The sequence below is a fragment of the Anomaloglossus baeobatrachus genome, chromosome 6 (genome assembly GCF_048569485.1).
Source record: "Anomaloglossus baeobatrachus isolate aAnoBae1 chromosome 6, aAnoBae1.hap1, whole genome shotgun sequence".
Taxonomy (NCBI): Eukaryota; Metazoa; Chordata; class Amphibia; order Anura; family Aromobatidae; genus Anomaloglossus; species Anomaloglossus baeobatrachus.
The window spans coordinates 467667204-467683302 of NC_134358.1; the positions used below are offsets into that span (position 1 = coordinate 467667204).

Sequence of the window (16099 nt, forward strand, 5' to 3'; positions counted from 1 at the left end):
AGACAGGAATGAAGGATGAATTTGCTATTAAATAATTTTTCTGCTTAGATATTTCAGAGTAGGCTATTGATAAAGAATAATGTAGTTTCTTGTGTATGCTTTGTGTATACCTGTTTTTGTTGGGGTTTTTTTGCCATTTCTGGGTTGCCTACGTTGATTTTTTTCTTCATCTCGGTTATGGTTTTCCCAGTGCAGACTTCATTTTTTTGCTTTTTAGCGTGTTATAGTTTCATTTTGATGCACTTAGCTCTGAGTCCTATCTGAAGAGCAGCAAGTGATAGATCAGCGATATAGAACTGTTTTCTCCTGACTCACAATGTATAGCATCAGTGTATTGTTTGAGATGGTTTTTCAGCCTGTGTCCTTTGCTTCCTGCTTGTAAAAGGTTTCTCCCTGTCAGATTTTACAAGGAGGAGGCAAGTAGAGCAATCTGAAGCTACGTCTAAAAGGATAGACAGAGCAATGTACACACATAAATTATAAGTATGGGCAGGCAGTATGAGAGAGGTGAGCTTTATAACTCTGCAGCTAGATATTATATAGACTTACTAACTGGATCTGCTCTCTTATATGAGGCAGAAATATCTTCAGCTTCACTGTGAGCTTATAAAGCTGAGAGCTCAACTTGGAAAGGAGGGAAGGGGTTTGAAGCTGCAAGTAGGGAGTCGGAACTTGATACAGTAGGTGAGGATGTCATCCTGTGGTTTTCAGGAAGTCAGACACTGACCTCCTATCTACCCAGGAGAAATCGGAGATCACAAGACCCAGACGCCCAAAATGAAAGGGTATTCAACTGGGATGCAGCAACAAAGAGATGAACATATTGTACGGGAGATCCAAAAATATGCAGTTAATTTATAAAGATTTAATCCAAAACAATTAAGAACATACCATTACATACTTACATATTTTCAGAACAATAAACATATTTTTCATGACCATATACATAATTTTTATTTTTACATGTTTACATACCAAAAATTCCATAGTCATAGAATATTCTGCTGTTGTAGGTTTGTTATACAGTACACTGAATATTACCTGTGGCATAATAGCTGAGTAAATTGTCTGACTATAATTGCTTCATGTGTATAGATTGATTTATAGTATATAAGTGCCTTAACATTTAATATCTTTTCTAATACCTTTATATCCAGGGTATAAAAGGAGACATGGGAGAAATGGGTCCCAAAGGTGAACAGGTATGATACTCTATTGAATGTGTGTAGAAGTTTTCAATGATGTTGGATATATATATATATATATATATATTTATATATATATATATATAATACTGTATATCATTAGTCACCTTCTGGCAAACAAGGTGGTCATCATAGCAATTTCTGACACTTAAGTAGATATTGAACTGTTCTTTTAACATGTGATTATTGTCTCTAATCCCTATTCTTATGTCTGTGTTCATCCTTTAACAGGGCTTTATGGGTCTTCCAGGAATGCTTGGACAAAAAGTAAGTGATTTCTATGCTTAAATGAGCCAACACTGCAATACCTAAATGTATGGTGTCTAGGTAGACAGACCAATGTAAACAAGAGTCTGCTCACTCCAGCAAATGCTGGGACCTATGTTGTATGTCTGCCACTCTGTATACGGAGGCTGGGCAAAGTAAACATGAGTTCTTTGGAAATTTGGAGGACTAAATCAGGGCACACTTAACAAGTATCTAGTATATATGAGGTGATGTAACAGTTTTCAGAAAGCACACAGCTATATAACACTGCTCCAGACAGTAGTAGATGGAAGGCATACATGTCAGTCTGTTCACAGAACATCTTCTCTCCTTGCACAGAGTCTTTCTCCTTACACAGTTGATGTACACAGAGCAGAATACTGTACCTTATTATGCAGTGATGTGAGGAGGAGGAGGTGTGAATTCTGTACTTGGTCACTTCTCTCCTCTATACTTCTGCTCAACAGAGTTTGCTCTTGAAATGTCCTGGCTATTCTCCACTTCTGACAGTCTATTTCCTGGACTGGCTGGCCTCTGTAGTTTGACTCTTCTCAAAATGCAAACACTACACTCTCTGAGCACTACTCCTTCTTTGCAGAGAGACAAAAACATCTCTTTCCTTTTGCAGAGTGACAAATACTTTCTGTCTCCTGCTGCTGCCTGAACTCCACAGTTGCTGGATAATTTTAGGTCATCTGTGCAGTTACTACTTGTTACACCTATTCAAATTTGTGGTATGCTGAGAATCAAACCCAACCAATTTGATTTTGATGGCCCAAGATTAGAGATGGCCGAACCTGCAGATGTTTGGTTTCAATGGCCAGACTTTAAAAAAAAAAGTCCAGTTCAGGTTCGGACTTGAACCCGATTCATTAGTCTGGACACCGAACTCCATATAAGTCTATGGGGACCTGAACTATGTGCTGTAAAATGGTGTTAGTAAGACGTAAGGTGCTACAAAACAAAGCAAAATGGGGATTAGACCAGTTATACCTATTGAGTTTCTGTGCAACTGACACACTGTTTCCAGGTCCACTGATTAATGCTCATGAATATGCATTGCTTCCCCTGCCCACTCTCTGTGACAGCATCAGTGATTGGTTGCAGTTGCAGTTGTTGAGTGTAAAAATAAATAAATAATTGGAAAAAATAGCCCTTAACCATGGTCCTCCCCAGCCTTAGGGGCACTTTGCTCACTACGACATCACAGCTGCGATGTCGGTGGGGTCAAATCGAAAGTGACGCACATCCGGCGTCACAGTCGATATCATAGTGTGTAAATCCTTTTTGATACGATTAAGGAGCGCAAAAACGTCCAAATCGTATCATCGGTGTAGCGTCGGTCATTTCCATAATTTCGGAAGGACCGATGTTACGAAGTTGTTCCTCGTTACTGCGGCAGCACACATCGCTGCGTGTGAAGCCGCAGGAGCGAGGAACATCACCTTACCTGAGTCCTGCGGCTCACGCCGGCTATGCGGAAGGACGGAGGTGGGCGGGATGTTTATGTCCCGCTCAGCTCCGCCCCTCCGCTTCTATTGGCCGCCTGCCATGTGACGTTGCTATGACGCCGCACGACCCGCCCGCCGGCCAGAGCGATGTTGCAGGGCAGGTGAGTGCATGTGAAGCTGCCGTAGCGATAATGTTCGCTACGGCAGCTATCACCATGATATCGCAGCTGCGACGGGGGTGGGGACTAGCGTGCTTGGCATCGCAAGCATCGGCTTGTGATATCGTAGTGCGCAGAGTGCCCCTTAGACTACCAGAACCCCAGCTATCGCTTTATCTTGGTTGGGTATCAAAAATGGTCAAGATCACACAGTGTACTTTTTTTAAGTTATTTATTTAAATAATATTAAAAACGCATGGAGACCCTTGTATTTTAATTCACAGCCAAGATTAGTGCATGGCTGGAAGCTGCAGCCTGTAGCTGTCTGCTTTATCTGTGCTGTGTATCAAAATACGAGGGACCCTACGCCATTTTTTCCAATTTTTTATTAATTGTTACACTCCAGCTCGGGGACCCAGACAGTTAGTGTGAGGGTAACCACTCACAGACGCTGTCACACAGGGTGGGCCAGGGAAGCAGGACTGCAACTAATCACAGACACAATTACAGAGGGTGGGCGGGGGAAGCAGGACTGCAAACAATCACTGACACGGTTACAGAGGGTGGGCGGAGGAAGCAGTTCATATTCATAAGGGTTAATGAGCAGACCTGGAAGAAGTGTTACAGCCTCGGGGAAACTCAGTGAGTGCAATTCTCCTGCTTTAATGAACGCACGTCATATTTTTTTCTCACCGTGCCTGCCAATCACAGTAAAGCGAGTAGCAAAGGTGACTGCAGCATTACTGTGATTGGCAAGCGAACCTCGCATGTTTAGTATCTGAAAATCAGGCACAAAATATGTGGGGAGAGGTCTCGAAACTCACAAGGTGAATACCAAAATTCTCGTCGATATCGCAAATACCGTAGTATTTGTGCAAGTAATGAATAGTGCCAAGTATATTCGCTCATCACTATATATAATCTGTATTATATTTTTCATGGGTATATAGTTTATAACCTTTTACCTCTCCAAGTTTAGACTTGCATTGCAAAAACCAGAGCAATATTACCACTAACATTTATGTTGGCTTTAAATGAACAGTGATATTCTGTTGTGGTTTATCTTGAATAACCTATAACCACAGCTGACTACAGGGAGAGATGGAAGTATGTCTGCTTGGTGGCGCTTGAGGGATTCCATACTTCATTTACTGTCTCATGTTACAATCATTTACCCTTTGCTTTATGAACTTATGTCACCTCCTGGCCTGTTTTCCATGCACTTTTGACAGTGAGGAAACTGCAGTGCATTGCATTACCCGCATTACCGTTCTTATTAACTAGCTAAATATAGCATTACTTACTGGCAGCAACTCTGATTATCTGTGATAATCATATAATTTCTAAATAAGGATCATGCTAAGGAAATGTGTTCTGTTTCTCTAACTTGAGAATGAACCCAACAAGGGAAAATGATATAATGAGTATAATTGAGTCTAGAAGTAGAAATCAAATTGTATTCATGTTGACTTTGGAAAACAGACTGAGAAGGTAATTTCTGTTAAGGTGTATTAACTTCAACTTGCCCAGGCAGTGAGATGAACAGAAATAGATGCATGTACTGAAACCTGATATACTGTGTTCAGGGTACTTCATTTATTGCATACAGATCCTGAAATTAGATAAAGGTATCTCCTCTGTCACACTGACTCTAGCTGTAATAAAAAGCAAAATCCCCTGGTAACATTGTTATCCCATATTTCTTTCTATCCATTTTCTTGTAATCTTAGGCCGAGATCACATTAGCATAGAGAATCAGATGCGACATGCTAATGCCACTCGGCTCAGGCTCTGCTGTGAGCGTGATCAGTGTCATCTACTGTGCTCCGATTTTCTCACATGTGAGAATCATATCATAGTTGCAGAGGAGGAGAGATTAATTTCTCCATCTTCTCCATTGCCTGTCTCTGCATATACTGCACTGACATCTGAATGCAGTCCGATATTTCACACCCATACATAGACTTGAATGGGTACGCGTGATCTGATATTCACTGCCAATCGCAGCATGTGAGAAAAAATCTTAGATCTTCTCTGCCTAATTGAATAACATTAGTCATAGTTAGTTATGGGCAGACCTGGTCTGAAAAAGTCAGGTTCCACATGGTTTCAAACGTAAGAATTCCGGCTAATGATCCAGATCCTGAACTCGTGAAATAAGAAAAAATAAAGGAAAAATAAAGAAAAGAAGAATTAAGCAAGCGCTTCTTACTTACCGAGGCTCCAGCGCGGCTGTACACTGCTCCCGTGGTCGCTCATTCACTTCCAGGGCCGGTCATTATGGCTCCTCCATATGCACTGCTTCCGCCGCCCACCGTCTGTCCTAGCGTCTGTGATTGATTGCAATCAGACACAACCCCCAGCCTGTGTAACACCATCTGACTGCAACCAATCACAGGTGCTGTCTGCGTGTCACTATCGTGGTGTAAAAATAAATAAAACATTTGGCGTAGAGTCATCCCATATTATGATACCCAGCACAGATAAAGCATAAGGCTACAGGCTGCAGCCCTCAGCCGTGCGCTTATCTTGGCTGTGTATCAAAATAAGAGGAACTGCATGTGGCTTTTTTTTAAATTCTTTAAATAAATAATAAAAAAAACAGCATGCAGCAAACCCAGCCATGTTAAAGCCTGACAGTTGAGGGCTGGTATTCTCAGGCTGGGGAGACCCATGGTTATTGGACCACCCCCAGCCTAAAAATAGCAGCCTACTGCCACCCAGGATTGCCGCATCCAGTAGATGCGACAGACCCTGTGCTTTACCCAGCTCTTCCCGATTGCCCTAGTACGTTGGTAATTTGGCTACTAAGGGGTTAATGTCAGCTCACAGCTGCTACTAAGCCCTAGATTAGTAATGGGAGGCATCTATGAGACTCCCTATTAGTAAATTAGTAATCTGTAAGGGAAAAGAAATTAACACAAACACCCAAAATACCCTTTATTTTAATTAAAAACAAAAAACACCTTCTTTTACCACTCTACTAACCCCATAAACACCCCTGCAGGTCTGACGTAATCCACACGAGGTCCCACAATGATTCCAGCTCTGCTACATCTGAAATTCACACCGAGCAGCCATAGAACATGACTGCCCACTTTGAGGGATTACTCTATATCTGGAAAACAGACACAAACCACATCATGGGCCCCAATCCACAGTTTGGTGACTGCTTCTTTAAATATCTGTGACCAGTGCTATCTGTAGTCTCTTAGACCAGCTTCACATGTTCAGGACTCATGGCCATTGTAAAGACCGAGATTTACGGACCATTCGCAGGTCTCCTGACTCAAAATCAGCAGCCAATGGCTGGTCAAGAAATCCTGGTTCATGCAAGGACTGTGCAGAATGGATATGTGAAACCTGTCAAACTCATTGAGGTTTAACACTAGAAGTCCCAGAAATTTTGAGCTCCCCCATGAAGTCCCGAAAGAGGGTCAAATGAACTGAATAGAACTGAATAGAACTAACTAGAAACTAAATGGCTAAACTCAATAGAAAACAACAACCTCCTGTGGTGCGACAGTAATGGCCTTAATTACAGAACAAAAGACCGTGATTATAGGATGTTAGCTAAAATCCTTCAGGTCATTCGACCCGTCTCTGGGTTCCAAAGGTAGAAATGTTAAATGACCCCTCTCTGGGACTTGTAGTGTTAATTTATATTTTCACTCTTTGAATTCCCTTCATACTTCAACTATATTTTGTATATCAATGTTTTTTCCTGTCCAGTGACATGAAATAGTGAAAGTATTTTATGCAAAAGTACCCATGGGTTCTGTAGAACTATTATAATATTGGTGAATGAGGATTGAAATGCTATTGTTAACTAATCATTTATTCATTTTCTGCACCAAAAGGGAGAGATGGGTCCAAAAGGAGAACCTGGAGTTCCAGGAAATAGAGGACCTACTGGTAGACCTGGAAAACGTGGCAAACAGGTATAGACAGACTCTAAATTTCTTCTTATTGTGATGCATTGCAATGCTCTGTATTTTGCATTAGTGTTTGTAAGCCAAAATTAGGAGTGGAACCTATAAATAGAAAAACTATAAAGGAGTCACACTTATTCTGAATTTTCCAACAACTCCTGGTATTGGCTAATAAATACTGATTGATTAAATACTGACCAAAAATATGATGTGAATATGGTCTTTAGGTTTCTATCATTATCTCTGCATTATTAAAGTGAATAGGCTTTATTAAAGTGAATAGGCTCATTGGAGGAACAGTCCAGCAGTGTATTCTGTTAATTCTGTTAAGGAATACAGTATGAACTCACGTTACCTTGGTGGATTCAAGACTTTGGCTTCAACCCTAATCCCACACAGTAACAAGACATGCAGGGTAACTAGAATACAAATCAGCGCACCCAGAGGACTAAATGATTGTTTCACTTTGGGATATTTTTTAGGCCTCCTTCATACGTTAGTGATTCTGGTACGTATTTTACTATCTTTTAATCACATACCAGAATCATGGGCAACGCAGACCCATTAAAATCAATGGGTCTGCACACACAGTGCTTTTTCCCTTATCGTCAAGTCCGTTTTTTCTGGCATTACTGATGATCCACGGACCACACTATGGTGTGATCCGTGAAACATGTACCAGAAAAATCACGTACATTTAAAATAAAAAGCTTTTTAAACTCACCTTCTCCAGCGATGCTGTCTTCGGCCGCTGCTATCTCCTGCTTCCAGGTCGGCTAATTATTCTCATGCATATGCAGTTATGCACTGTACAGCCGACCTGGAAGTAGCTGCAGCAGTGAGAGACACAGGAGATATCAGCACCATGGACAGCAGGAGCGTGGACAGGTGAGTAGCTCTCCGTGTATTATCACGGATAGCACTCGGAAATCACACGTGTACCAACATCACAGCACACGGAGGGACATATGTACCTTTAACACGTCAGTGAAAAATGTCTGTGTTTTCACTGATGTGTGAAAGAGGCCTTAGCTGTAAGCAACATTTGAAGTGGAACTTTTGGATCTTCATTTCCAATAAGTAATGATTCTTAGTGAATACACTTAGTGAAAAGACATTTGTCCTTGAAGGGGATTCGTTATAAACCTCTCTTTGGATTACACATTTACACATTACACTCCTGATTGCCATTACTATTATACCAGTAAATACTGTATAAATTATATGTCTCTTTTTTTTTTTTTTTTTTTTTTAGAAAAGTGAATGTGTTTCAGGGCTTATTATTGTACACTGTGAATGTCACTATTGTACCACAATTAGACTGGATAATGCCCGTGTGCTCTTACAGCACTGGGGTCTAGGATATCACCTAAATTACCTATAACATTGTTATGCTCGCAGGGCGAGCACGGTATTAGTGGGTTCACTGGACAGAAAGTACCATTAACTTTCCTGGAGGAGCGAACTGGATCAGCCACTGAGTCTTCACTAATGCCACTGGAGGTGGCAGCAGGTACACATGCTGGTAAGCAGTCAGCAGAGGGCAGCCCCAGGGGATCTGCAGTACCTCGGCAGCTGGTGCCTCGGATACAATACAGTCTCTTGTAATAGCAGCAGCAGCCTGAGACATGGATTTGGCTGGGATGCATGGATGCAGTAGCAGTCGCCGATGATGATACTTGTGGCAGTGGGTATTGTGGTAGGCGGCCGACGTGGATACTTGCAGCATTGTTGTGGTGGCCGGTTGGCGTGGCCCGTTGCAGCAGCAAGTAAGAGACTTGTAGAGCACTGAAACACAGATATGGGTCAGCAGTAGAACACAGCACAATGACAGAAACAGCACAATGGGACCTGAGAACTAGCAACATAGCAACTCCTTGCCCAGGCACCAACTTAAAAAGTAAGGTGCCTTAAATACCAGAAACCTCTCAGCTGACTTGAGAGGCATTTCCGGGTCAGGGTGCACTAGAGGTGGCAGCAGGTACACACACTGATAAGCAGCCAGCAGAGGGCAGCCCTATGGGATCTGCAGTACCTCGGCAGCTGGTGCAATGGATACAATATATTCTTTTGTAATAGCAACAGCAGCCTGTGATGTGGATTTGGCTGGTATGGATGGATGGATGGATGGATGCAGTAGCAGCAGCCAATAAGGATACTCGCGGCAGCAGGTATTGTGGTAGGCAGCTGGCGTGGATACTTCCAGCAGCAGGTATTGCGATGGCTGGCGTGGATTGTTGCAGCAGGAAGCAGTCTGGTAAAGCACTGAAACACAGATACGAGTCAGCAGCGGAACACAACACAATGACAGCAACAGCACAATGGGCCCTGAGAACTAGCAATGTAGGAACTCATTGCCCAGGCACCTACCTAAAGGTGAAGGTCTCTTAAATACCTGAAACCTTTCAGCTGACCTGAGAGCCACTGCTGGGTCAGGGTGCACTGGCCCTTTAAGAAATGGTGCGTGGCTGCGTGCACTCTACGGCCAGTCCCAGGAGGTGGTGTGTGTGTGTGCTGCCCCCGCGACAGCTGATGGGCTGCTCGGATCCGGATCCGCAGTGGCTCGAGGCATCTCCGGACCCAAGGCGGGGTCGCGCAGCCTCTCGAAATTAAAAAGGGGGTTTGAAGGGGTGGATTGGATAGTGTTCGTGAGGCCACCCAAGGGTCATGGTAAAATAGGATACCACCACTACTGCATTTAGGAGAGCGGGAGAGCACCTGGGAGCGATAGGATGGCAGCTGATGTTAACCCCTCCGTGGGCAGGGGAAGGTGTCCCGGAGCTTGGTGATGGTAGGCTGGGGACCCATTGGAAGCAAAGGGGCACAACGTACTCACAGAGTCCAGAGATGCTGACACTGGCACCAGTTAAACCAAAGTCTTGAACTCCCTGCAGCTTTAAGTCGAACACACTGGGTCCGTGCCCTTTTGGCATTGCTGGTTGGTCTGAAGCCTTGCCCCTTGGCACTGTGTTTACATTTGATGGATCCCTTTAGCCTAAAACTACTCGGGTCCCGCTCACCTGCGTGGCTAGCAGAGTGAGCTTGCTTTCAGGGTTCATGCTTGGTATTTTCTGGACGGTTTTGGGATGTCCTATCCCTCTCGTTGCGCTTATACCCCGATTTTGGAGCGGGTGGAAAGCGATTCATGAAGATTCCGTCCTCGTCGGGTGAATTACTGGGCTGCATAAAGCTACTCCCCAGCCTAGGGTCCGCGTACCCCGTCATACCCTGGCCCCTGCCCGGTTGTAGCACAAGGCCGCCAAACTGCCCTCCGTGGCAGTACCGTGCCCCTTGACACTACCCCCTGTGACCGGGTTTCCAGCTCCTTCCAGGCCAGGCCAACGTCTGGCATCTGGGACGGGTACAGGAGCCAAGCTCCGCAGCGTGACCTTTCCTGTCACTGCTCACTGACACTCTCTGACTACAACTGACACTTCTGGCCCTCCTTCTACCATCCCTCCATCTGGGCGGCCCCATTCCACTCAGGCTGCCCAATGGGTGTCTGGTGGGTGTGGTGCAGAGTGTTCCTTAGGATTTGTGTATACCTGTTCTTAGCAACACCAAAGGGACAGGACCTGTAACCAAGGAGGAGCGGGTACCATGCAGAAGGGCAGATTGCACGGCACCCTTGTGACGACCTGAAAGGCCAGGGCGTCACATGTGCAGGCCCTGAGAGACAGCAGCATGAACCAAGGATGGGCCATCCACTGCAGGACAACCAGGCAGAAGATAGAACTGGAAGAAAGGATGGAGAGAAGGAATATGGCTGATATCCTGGCCATATGTTTGGAGACGCCCTGCTGTAGAAAAAATTTGGAGTCAATCAGACACCTCCCTCATGGTATTACATGATCGATAAGTATCTGCTTGTATTTCTCAGCACTGAGGACAGCATTAATCCTGACCAAATTCTCAACTTTATTTGCTGAAATGCAGCCCTAAAATTGCACGGACTCTCCCCATGTTTCACTGATGTCTCCCCACACTCATTATGCCATGAGTGCTTCTACTTGGTTTGAACAGTCATTTTGTGCTGACAGAGTCCTTTTAAGTGGCTTTGCCTTGTTTCCATGTAAAAAGGTTTTTTTTTGGGGGGGGGGGGCACAATTGTTTCATTAAAACACCACTTATTGCTAGACTTTGGTGTAGCTGGCTCCCAATGGCTGATGGTCCTGCTGTACGTCTTACAATTTCAAAAGATATTCATCATGTTCCTTGGCCGACGTTCCTCAACATTGCCCATTTTTTGGTGTTTCTTCAAAAGAGCTTGAACAACGCATCTTGGAATTCCAGTCTGCTTTGAAATCTTTGCCTGGGAGAGACTTTACTGATGCAATGTAATTACAGTGTGTCTTATTGCTGTTCTCATGTTGTGGATAAACACAGCACTTCTGTGTGGTAGGTGTTCAACTAGGATCCAGTCCCGTACGTGGCAAAGAGCAAATACTTGGCACTGAAATAGTTGAAGAAACTGGTATTATATTGAGTAAGCTTGACCAGATACAGCACAGATGTTTTGGTCTAACATAGACCTTCATCATTGTGCAGTATAGACGGTCTGCTAAGCTTGTGAGTGAAAGTAGCGCTGATGTAGATCACAGTCTCTGTGTGGCAAAAGCGGTGCACTGCACACTGTTGAAGGTCTATGTTAGACCGAAACGTCTGTGCTGTATCTGGTCAAGTTTCTTCAACTTATGAGTGCCAAGTATTTGCTCTTTTCTTTATTGCTGTGCTCAGTCTTGCAATGGTGTATGACCTGTGACATGAAAAAAAAGAATAAATTCATGGAAGTCGTTGTATAGCCCCACAGAGCCCTGATCTAAACATCATTAAGTTCATCTGAGATTACATAAACCGACTGAAGGATTTTCTCAAGCCTACATTCACAGAAGATCTGTGGTTAGTTCTCCAAGATGTTTGGAATAACCTCTCTGCTGAGTTACCGTACTTCAAATACTGTGTACAAGCGTACCTAGAAGATTTAATACCGTTTTAAAGGCAAAGGGTGATCACATATCGATTTGATTTAGATTTCTCTTTTGTTCATTGACTTTACATTTTGTTAATTCCGAACAATTTTTAAACACATTTTTAATATGCAGCATTTTTTTTTGAAGTGCCAAAATACTTTCCACTGTGCTATATATAAATGAATTTCAGTGCTGTATACTAAGGAAACATGATGACAAAAAATTATATAATTTTCTTTCATTGCTGCCAGGTCCTAAAAAAAGTAAATAAAAGAAGACAGGTTTTTCAATGAAAAGCATAGTACCCATTTTTTTTTTTTTTTTTTTAAATACAGCTCTGGAGTAACCTAATGAAAAGCTGATATATTATGTTACTAAGTCAATGTCCACCAGTGATCGACTCCCTGGAGTGTAATATGATTTATCCTATCCATTAAAAAAATAGACACAAATTCTAAACCTTCTGTTCAGATGATCATAGTAATAAGATATTATAAGAGTTCTGATATCAAATGAAAGATTAACACATTTTTGGCTTGTGCTGATTCAGCACAAGAGACTTGATGACGTCATGCTGTCAGTTATATATAGCTTCTGGTTAGCTTTTTTATCTTCATTTTTTTACATTATGAGTGTATTAAGTTACCTATTTGAAAAAAACTATCCTTTCAAAGTGCTTTTTGTTTTTTTAGATAATTTACTAAAGTCTCTAGAGAATAGATTCCCTATGCTTGCCTTTCTGTTTCATGGCAAGATGTAATCTGGAGGACATTGGAAGACTACAATGCTAAGCATTTTGTCTTCTGACAGATTTGCAACTATAAGGGTATGTACATACTTAAGCGGGCTTTGCACGCTACGATGTATCTTACGATATGTCGTAGGGGTCACGTTGTAAGTGACGCACATCCGGCATCTTTTGATACATCGTAGCGTGTGATAGCTACGAGCGAGTGTGATCGAGCAATAATACTCACCTTATCGTTGCTCGTTGACACGTCGCTCATTTTCTAAATATCGAACGTCAGGTTGTTCATTGTTCCCGAGGCAGCACACATCGCTCCGTGTGACACCCCGGGAACGATGAACTGCAGCTTACCTGCGGCCACTGGCAATGTGGAAGGAAGGTGGGCGGGATGCTTACGTCCCGCTCATCTCCGCCCCTCCGCTTCTATTGGCTGGCCGCTGTGTGACGTCGCTGTGATGCCGAACGTCCCTCCCCCTTCAGGAAGTGGATGTTCGCCGCCCACAGCGAGGTCGTTCGGGAGGTAAGTACATGTGACGGGGGTTACAACATTGTGCGACATGGGCAACAAATTGCCCGTGCCGCACAAACGATGGGGGCGGGTGCGATCGCAAATGCGATCGCACGATTAATTGAAACGTGTAAAGCAGGCTTTAGCTTCTGCTTCAAAAACTCAGTGTGAACATACCTAAGATAGTTTGAGTCAAGGTTAGCAGTCAATGGACCTATTGGTAACCACTCCACAGAGGAATGGTGTAGTAGGGAAAAGTCAAAAGGCCAATATGAATTGTTCTAACAGAACTTTTTTACATAAAGGCATTACACTTAATGGTTACAGACATCCGGAATACTCTTGTTGGTTCCAAAATATAGACATCTTGCTTTTTCTTGGTTCAAGGTAGAATTATATACAGTTTTAGATACAGGAACACTGTGGCAGCACTGTTTGTATGGCCCCTTGAGTTTTTCCTAGTTCACTGCAGAGTTATGGACATTTATCCATCTATGGTTGGCTCAGTTTGTGATACTGAAGATGGTGATCTGTTCCTCAGCTTTCAGTTGCCCAGAATCATGATGACTCCCTTTTGTGAAATGGTGCTACAATGTCTACATGCAGTCTGGCCCCTGACTCCACCTTATGCTGGCACATTGTCCCGCATGACATATCAATATAAGCTATCTAGAAGCTAAGGAATTCCTCATCATTAACATTATTTATGGAATCACCCAAACAATATATACTTTTTTTTACTGCTATATAAAGTTACAGTAGGTGACCTAGATTACATTTTGTTAGATATCATTTTGGACATGAAGTTATATAGGCTATACCAGAACCGCAATCTATTTGAGCTGCACTTATCAAAGCATATTACACAACATGCACACCTAACTCAAAGTCAGTCACCTACAAGTGCTCTAAAGATATGACATGTGAGCATGTCATATACCTATATGCATAGATTCTTTACTGTCTTAAAGGAAAGGGGCAGCATTATCCATACCACCAGAGTAATAGAAAACGGGCAACGCAACTGTGTAATCCTTCAAATAAACAAACCCACAGTGACATTTCTCATTTCACTATGCATATAAGTGCCCTTTCACATATCCGTTTTTTGCCATCCATCACAATCTGTCGAAATGTGAAAAAAAACAGATTCAGTACTGGATCCATTTTTTCTCATTGACTTGTATTAGCGACGGATGGCCTCACGTTACATCCGTCGTACGACGGTTTCCTCAACAAATGTGATGGAAACAACGTCCATAGTAATGTTTTTTGTATGTATGGAAAACGGACCACGACGGATCCGTCGCCATCCATCGTTTGTTGCAATGGAAGCCTATGGGCACAGGATCCATCATCATCCGTCAAATGACGGATCTGTCATCGGATTCCGTTTTTTATAACCAAGCATGCCCAGAAGTGTTGTAAAATCACTGCTGGTCAGGAAAAAATAGTACGAAGGATCTGTTTTTTTACAGGATCCGTTGCATCAGTTTTACCACAATCTGCAACGTATTGTGCAGTGTGGAAGTTTCCCACTTGTCTGTTTACTTCATCGCTTTTGTGTTATTTTCCCGTGTCACACCAGTCACAAAATGGATTGTGACTGATGCAAAAAACTGATGTGTGAAAGAGGCCTAAGCCTGAAACGCAACATATTGAAATTGATTGCATGAGGCATACCCTACACATAACTTACTAAAGGATACAAATCTGAAAACTTTCACTGTAGCAGCAACCGATGGATAATAGTCTTAAATACATAAGAATTTCTGCACAAAGGGTAACCTAATTTAGGCACACCCATGTTTCATACTAATAAAAAGGATTCCGCACCCTTAATCTCCACATCTTTTATCAGTGGTTATGAATGCACTTATCAGGGGTGTCATGGGGCATTGTCTTGCAAGAACATTTCCTTAAAAATAGAGCAAACATATGCTTCATGAAGCCCTGCTCTTGATCATACAAAAAGGCACAATGCTGCTAAATAACAATATATAAACCAAAAACTATACCCTAAAATAGGGTAATTAGCTCCAAAGCACTAGCACAAAGCGGAGACCAATGATAATATAGTGCAGGACAGGAAAAAAAAAAAATAATAATAATAATAACCAATTAAAATAAATAACTTTTATTTCCAAAAATAATTGAAAGACAAAAATAACAAAGAAATAAATAATTAGTCTCAACACGCAGGACAGAATTGACACAAAAGGAAAAACATCCCTGAGATAATTATTAGTCCTAATGGAGAACATTGAGGAATCAATACAAGATTAAGTGCGTTTCAAAATATGGCATAGCAAAGGAGGCACATATAGATAATATAATAAACAAAAATATAAACACAACACTTTTGTTTTTGCTCCCATTTTTCATGAGCATTAACTCAAAGATGTAAGACTTTTTCTATGTTCAAAAGACCTTTTTCTCTCAACTATTGTTCACAAATTTGCCTAAATCTGTGTTAGTGAGCACTTCTCCTTCACTGAGATAATCCATTCACCTCACAGGTGTGCCATATCAAGATGCTGATTAGACAGCATGATTATTGCACAGGTGTGCCTTAAGGCCACGACTCACTAAGCAACATCGCTAGCAACATCGCTGCTTAGGCACAACTTTTGTGATGCAACAGCGATGTTGCTAGCGATGTTGCTGTGTGTGACATCCAGCAACAACCTGGCCCTTGCTGTGAGGTCGCTGGTTGTTGCTGAATGTCCTGGACCATTTTTTAGTTATTGCTCTCCCGCTGTGAAGCACACATCGCTGTGTGTGACAGCGAGAGAGCAACAACTGAATGTGCAGTGAGCAGGGAGCCGGCTTCTGCGGACGCTGGTAACTACGGTAAACA

At 42.6% G+C, this 16099-nt stretch overlaps 1 protein-coding gene across 2 annotated transcripts in view; it reads left to right on the plus strand.

The window, feature by feature from the left end:
- Nucleotides 1–16099, plus strand: part of COLQ (collagen like tail subunit of asymmetric acetylcholinesterase) — a 153677-nt gene that overhangs the window by 106919 nt on the left and 30659 nt on the right. For both annotated transcript variants that reach the window (XM_075316675.1, XM_075316677.1), the window contains 3 exons: nucleotides 1158–1202; nucleotides 1437–1472; nucleotides 6942–7022. In XM_075316675.1, coding sequence (XP_075172790.1) covers nucleotides 1158–1202; nucleotides 1437–1472; nucleotides 6942–7022 — 162 coding nt within the window. The remainder of the gene's footprint in view (nucleotides 1–1157; nucleotides 1203–1436; nucleotides 1473–6941; nucleotides 7023–16099) is intronic.